The sequence below is a fragment of the Myxocyprinus asiaticus genome, chromosome 31, assembly GCF_019703515.2.
Source record: "Myxocyprinus asiaticus isolate MX2 ecotype Aquarium Trade chromosome 31, UBuf_Myxa_2, whole genome shotgun sequence".
In the NCBI taxonomy this organism is placed as follows: Eukaryota; Metazoa; Chordata; class Actinopteri; order Cypriniformes; family Catostomidae; genus Myxocyprinus; species Myxocyprinus asiaticus.
The window spans coordinates 11,881,189-11,888,788 of NC_059374.1; the positions used below are offsets into that span (position 1 = coordinate 11,881,189).

The window sequence follows — 7,600 nt, forward strand, 5'->3', positions numbered from 1 at the left end:
TGAATCTGTAATTTCGTATTAACACAAAGTAAATTTGGTATGTATTCTTCTGACTTCCTTTTTTCTCCCGCACTTACACTTGGCCAAAAACATTGCAAACCTGCAATCAGCAGTATGCGAGCATAGAAAGGGTGTCATGAACAGCAAAACGGATTGACCGCATAGAATCAGTCTGTATGTGTAAAATAAACTACTGTAAATGACTTGTGTTTGTGGCATAAATATTTTCCAGAAATAATCCGATATACACTGTTCTATCTTCCCTTGCACTCACACATTTGGCAAGCATTTCTCACTGAAAAGAGTTCTGCAACTGCCAGGGGGAAGGCGGGTCTACCTGCTTCTTGTAACCAATTAAATGAAGTTTTCGCTGACCAGTTTACTCTGACCTGATTGGTTTAATAATGTGACATACTGCTTGTTCTTCATATGGCTCAGCGTCGTTCCTCTGAATATCTCTCCTCTCTTAAATATACCCTCGTAATCAACCCACATATGTAAAAAGTGGCCATATAGAAATGTCATGTTTACTTAAGTATTAACAAATTTTATTTTATTTTTGGGAAAAAAAAGAGATAAAATGTCTACCCTTCCATTTTCTCTATAAAGTATCATCCTATTCAGTGAGAAAAAATTAGTCCTGCAAGTATTGTGAATTTGCACACAATAGCAAGTGCAGCAGCCAGATTTTTGTGCAGATAACCATTGACAAAAGAAGAACAAACTGAGTTGATGCTGTTTGTGATTGAGAGGGATGACTCACAGCTGTATAGAACCAAATATAATCAGGATATTTGCAGATTCAGTTTCACATTCTTACTTTTTTTATGAGCCGTAAGACCCTGAACAATTAAGATACACACATTTGACACTTCAAGAATAGTGAATAAAAGCAAACGTTTCAGCGCATTTCCTTTGAATGTTCGGTTTTCATCATCGATTTATCTTTTGTTGTATAAAATATGTTACATTTCTGTAACAACTGTGGTGATAATTTTTTTTACATGTAGATTTGAATGCATGTTTAGCAAAGTAATGTAACTAAACTATCACCAGAAAAGCTTAAACACGCTATTCGGTCTGGACAACTGACGACTGAATGCTGTTGCATGTGCCATTGACCATTGTTAAACTCACCACTGATTGCTGAAGCTCTGGTATTTCCGACTGCGATGCAGTTTTATCAGAAATCAGTCGGAGGGCCAGATAAAATTATTGGCGGGCCGGATTTGGCCCACGGGCCACCAGTTGACTAGCCTGGCTCTATACTAATTAACTAAAATAAACGTGAAGTTGTCAACATTTATTACTGTAATTGTTCATTATGTTTATGCATCTACAAGCTTTATAACATTGTTTTGTTTTAAGTTCTTCGCTGTTTCTTGAGACATAGGACAAAACAGGGTACAGAAGTCAAATAAATAAATAAATAAAAGTGTATATAGTAAGGAATTATTTTGGATTAAAATTATTATTTATGTACAGTAGTGCCAATCTAATGCTTTTTAATCTATTGAGTAGTGCAGTGACTTTCATTGTCCTTGACATTTCTTGCTTTTGTCTTTAAAATGCTGTACTATAGAAGATCAAATCTATAAAACTGTAGTTCAGCTGTTTCAATCAAGAGTTATGTTTCTGGTCATTGAAAAGAATATTTTTCGAGAAAGATGACAATGATCCTTCCAAATAATTAGAAAAAATGGTGTGGTACTAAATAAGTTCGAGTATAACAGGTCCCAAACCTCTGTGCTGTGTTGGGGGAGGGAAAGCAAACTATTTAAGAGAGGTGAAGAGTTTGCTCAGAGGGAGGGAGGGAGAAGAGACCAGAGAGATAAGACTGTTGCAAGGGAGTGAAGTGGAGCTTTAAACTAAGCCATACTAAGCTTTAAACTAAATATGAATAACAGTAATTTCACTGAGTATTTCTTGATAAGGATATTTCATGCTTAACGCTTTCTGATAGGTAATCATATACAGTGTTCTTTGTCAGGTTTAGATCAGTGGTTCTCAACTTGTGGATCACGACCCAAAATGGGTCACAGGTCTGTATTAATAGTGTCGCGGACAGCAGGGAAAAATCAATGCTACATGCAACCAACAATATAATTATGATTTGTTACACTTGCAAAATAAACAGGCTTTTCAAATTTTAAGAGGAGATATAGCTTACCTTTTGTTGTTAACATCAAAAGCTGTGTGTCCAATCAAATTCTATGGTATTGTGGTGAAAATTCAAGTCACTTGGTAGAAGCTAGCCAAATTAGGTAGATGCCATCATGGCCAGGTTGTGTGACATTCTCATCATCCTCAAAAACCATGAAAAAAAAGGTAAAAGAAAATTTGACACTGGCTACATTAATACATGTTTACTTTAAACTAGGATAAACATGGTTTGTGCCAACCTCAATGTGTTTGTTCAGTGAATTAGTAGTTGTTGAGAGCATGAAACTGTCAAAATTTACAATAGTCAGTTTTGGTACTGTATTTGGTCACCACTTGATGTCCAATGAAAACAAAAAACCAGTTGAGAACCACTGCTTATGATTATGTCTTTAAAATGTATTTGCATGCACATGACATTATTCTTTTAATATTTTACAAATTATGAGTAACAACTGCTGTGTACTTGCTTCTTTATTTGTGAAGGTCTAGATTGGGCACTTTAAAAAAGGGGGAATGGGTGACCGATCGAGCAACATCTCTTATACTGAATTCCAGTTAATTGGATTCACAGATCTTAAAGAATACCGTCCTCTACTCTTCATCCCTTTTTGCATCATCTTAGTGTACTCATTATTTGCTAATGCCATTTTGATGTTTGTCATTGCAAAACACAGAAAATTACATGCTCCCATGTATATTCTAATTGGACTGATTGCAGCTTTGGGGTTTTTTGTGCCAATATATTTTGTTCCAAGGATGCTAGTCAGTTTTTTGTGGAACCTGAATACAATTACACGACATGAGTGTCTAATACAAATGTTTTGTCTGCATTTTTCTGGTTGTTTTCAATCCAGCATCTTACTTGGAATGGCTGTGGACCGATATTTTGCAATTATTTTCCCCTTGCGTTACAATAACTTTGTAAGTTTGAAAAACTCAATGCTTTTCTCTGCAATTCTTAGCATTCGTAACACTGTTATCATTGTTGCCATGGTTAGTCTAGTTGTGCCACTTACTTTTTGTAGAACAAATATGATTTACCACAGCTTCTGTGAGCATACATCGGTTGTAAATATAGCTTGTAGTGATATTACTAAAAACTATTTAGCGCTTACGATAGCTTTTGGAATACCATCCTTTGATTGTTTCGTCATTTTTTGCTCTTATGTCATAATTTTTGTTGTTATATTTCGGTCTCCTTCAGGGGAATCCCGCCAAAAAGCCATTCACACATGCACTACACACATTATGGGCATAGCAGTAGCCTATATCAGTGTTGTTACTGCATTTGTAGGGTATAGGGTAGCTACAATACCACGAGATGTACGTATCTCAACTAGTGCGATGTATCTTCTTCTTCCTGGAATCTGCAACCCTGTTATTTATGGTCTCAGAACCACAGAAATTAGAACACAAATTGTTAAACTGTTTAAAAGTAATAAAGTTTCAACTTTTTGATTGGCAAATATACTGCAAATATTTGATTCCAAACTGCATTCATTAATTTTACAGAAAAAACAAAAAATGATGCTTGATGTTTGAAATTATGCTTGATGTATGAAAATATTGTATGTAACAGTTTGTAGAGCCAATTCATTTTTACTCAGGATATCAAATGTGAGTCTGCAGGTGTTAGTCTCTAAATTATTCGTACTAATAATTTCTCATTAAAATCTAAACTTGTTTGAAACAGGTTTCACTATTACAAAAAGCCACAACATTTTTATTTTTCTTGTTTTGTTGTTCACCATAAGTGCCTGTAAGTCCTTTCTAATCACAGTTCCACTTTATTGTTATGGTGGGACTGCTAGTAGTTTTGTTGCACTGATTTAATAACAGATTAATAAAAAATAAATAAAAAAATAAAAAATACACACTTTTTTAATTAACTGCTTTATTAATTAGTTGAATTGTAGCATTCATTGTAGATTGCATTTCCCACAGAACAAAATAAAAAGATGAAAGAAACAATTCTGAGGTGATTTCAAGAAATAATGGATAATTTAGCAAGTTTGTTAATATGCATGAAAGCATTCCAGGTTAAGAGACTTACCTGGGTACATTTACTCAGAGTAAGCAGATAACCTCAGCCTTTGGTTCCAAAAACTGAGGTAACTTTCAGGATATGTTAGTAGCCATAGCAACTTACTCTGAACATAACTTGCTCCGGAGTAGGTTATGTTCCTAAGTTAATTTATTTCAGGTAGATGTCAGTATGTTTCAGAGGTTGTCAGTGCATGCGTGCACTTTTAATAGCGACACAGTGGGCATGGAAATTCAGATTATGCTCAGGATTATACTTTTAAAGCAATATTACGGTACACTGCAATCTTTAGTTTACCTCACAAATCTTCTTTACTCCAGCATCTCCAGTCTCACACACCACAGATTTGCATTCAAAATTGAACAAACTGTGTACATTGAGCTTTAACTTTTAATGGGAAGTTGTTAATACTGTAATATTTTTAACATAGAACACATTGGAAAGGCATCCACACTCTTCAATGTAAAGACAGGGCTTTATGTATTTATATTAAGCCCTTCTAATAAATAATTTTTATTCTATAGATTTTATTCTATATTATAGCACCCACATTCTATTTACAGTTCCTTCAGTCAATGAATATTGATGTTATTTATAAAATGACATTCCATAGTATCAGTATGCAGATAATACAGTATCTGCCAGTTAAAATCTTAAGCAATTAATCACTCATTTTTCTACTTTACTAACTAGATAATTGTGATCATTTCATGGACCACAGATATAGCATAGAGGTTAGAGATTTTAATTTTTATTACTTTAATGTACTGTACATATAAATGCACAAACTTCCAGAATTGTTCATTGTACTCTTTATTATCTGAAAATATAAACGAGACATGCTGTCATTTAGAGTCACCCACAGTGCCCTACTTTAACTGGTGGTCAAGTGATTCAATGAAAAGATGTATCTTTCTGAAGCTCAGCCTCCTCTATCAGAAGCTGTACATTGTCCTTCTCTAAATTACATTTTTATTCTGCCTTTCAATAGGGATCTTTTACAGCTTCCTATTAACAAGGAAGAGATGAGTTACTTTTCCCTAATGCTGAGATCATGAACATTTATAATGTATAATCAGACAAATGATCTTCAACTAAAACAACATCATTTCATTCAGCACCAAATTGCTGGTGACAGATGGACCCTCCTCTACATGAGAATGCCCAGCCATGGCCTTTTGGGGGACAAGACAACAAGCAAGTTTTAATGCCACACCAAATAAGAAAATAACGTAATGGACATATAACTCCTGTCATTGTCAACCTCTGTCACAGCAGATCTTCATCTTATAATGCACATGAATAATCATGTGTGGCCTACTGAAAAATTATTATATTAAATCTATGGAAAATTATAACAATTGTGGGAGATCCTACAATTGACAGAGGGTCTATTAATACAATGACAATGAGGCTGTGAGGGATAGACTTACCAACTCTTCAATGGCACAAATGGCATAAAGCTGTATAAAGCTTCTAGATCACATCTGATTTCCACAACTTATGTTGTCTGGAGTTCTTTGTATACTGAATGTTCCTAGAAAGATATTTTATTAATGTTTTGTCCGCGGAACGATCCAAAAACACTTTAAAATGCAGCACAGCCCATTGAAGAAACTGTAAGTTTATCCCTCATAGCCTTGTTGTCATTCCTATTAAAAATCAATGATGGCATTAGCGTGAATAGGGTCTACAATTAAAAGTAAGTTTTCAGAAAACCCAATTTTAAAATTGGTACATCAAATACTATTCAAAATAAAAGAAGTACATAAAATTAGCATGCACAGTGCATGATAAATACTAGTAAAATTAACCTTAAAATAAAAATATAGTAAACCCATAGCTATATAACTATAAAACCTATATTAGTATTATAATATTAATAAAATATGTATGTTAATACCTATTATGAAGTTCAGTGCAAACATATAACATAACGGTCAACCTATTAAACATTAATGAAGGCGAGAGAGGTTTAATATTAATGTTGAATTAAACTTTTAAAAGTGCGGTAAAACTTTATAGTTTAAAATTTCACGCATTAATTCAGTATACTTTCCGTCATGCAAACTCTCAGTCCTAAAACAATGCAGCTCCTATCACTATTACAAGGGAAGACTAAATAATTCTTGTTTGCAGTCTTGCAAACTTATTGTTCTGTGTTACTGAAATATAGCACATATTTCTATTTAGCGTCTGTTTCCATGGTGACTCCTGAAATCGACGCGCCATTGACAATGCCTTTTGTACTCACTGTGTACATATGTTAACTCTGGGTTACCAATAGGAGGCTGATTAAACCAACTCCTCACAGGTGTTCTGGAACCAGAATAGTAGGCAATGTTTGGGTTAATCAACCTAGAGTTCAGGGTTTACATCTTGGTAGGTTAACCTTGCTTTCTGGAATACCCCTCTGTTCACCAAACAGAACCCTGTATTTATAAGAGATGATGTTAATTAATTTGCATATGCCTATACTTATTGTTTCGGTAATCTTAAGTTAGTTCGAGGTTAGATCTTCCGCTCATTTTCTGTTTCTGTTTTCTGCTATTGGAAATGTGGAGAACTTTGTCTTCAGTGAACTCTCTCTCAACTGACTGAAACTCAACCTTGACTCCCGGTCTAAATTTTTCATACTGATCTCTCTTATGGCTAAAACTGTATTACCTTACAAAACAAAATGGCATCTGGAAACAAATGATGCTAGAGCTAGACCCTTTCTTAGAGCTAACTTCACTTTTCATAGCCATTTTGGTAATGCCTTTTAACTAACTTAGTATGAAGTCGGTTCCCCTCAAGTTCACACAGGTGTACTAGAAGAGCAATGTTTGAGAACCAGAAAGTGTCTAAATACTGTTTTAATTGTGAACAATAGGTTTGTCAACTTTCCCATGTTGGCAGGAATGTCCCGTATTGTGGCTGAAATTTGACTGTCCTGAATTAAGTGGCGTACACTGTATTGTACACACATATTGTACACTGTAACTGTCACAGTGTGAACCCTTTGTCATCATCATCGTCCGTCGTCATCGTCTTTATGTTTGCAGAGACTTTTATGTTGACATTCTCAGTTGACATTATCATGTCTGGTTTCCTGGTTCCCATTCTTATTGTTTTCAGCTGTGTCTAGTTAAGCTCATTAATCCGTGTGTATTTATACCCTCATATTTCTCTTGTTCCTCGTTGGTTCTTGTTTGTATGGTTGTGAGTTTACAAGTTATGTTATTTCTCCAGCCTACTGCTGTTACGTTTGTTTTCCTTTATCTCAAGTGTTTTATTTTTCATCTTTATTTCTTCTTCATCTTCTGAGTAGCATAAATATATAATTCTGCATTTTGGATCCACACTCTCTCGTCTCGTCCTTCCCATCAACGTTGTAGAAGAACCAACTGC

The 7,600-nt window shown here is 34.6% G+C and overlaps 1 protein-coding gene across 1 annotated transcript; it reads left to right on the top strand.

Moving 5' to 3' along the window:
* Positions 1-2,676: 2,676 nt before the first annotated feature.
* LOC127422011 (olfactory receptor 52A1-like) lies at positions 2,677-3,621 on the top strand. Its single transcript, XM_051665317.1, has one exon. It carries the CDS (start codon positions 2,677-2,679, stop codon positions 3,619-3,621), a length of 945 nt encoding a protein of 314 aa, XP_051521277.1.
* Positions 3,622-7,600: the final 3,979 nt, after the last annotated feature.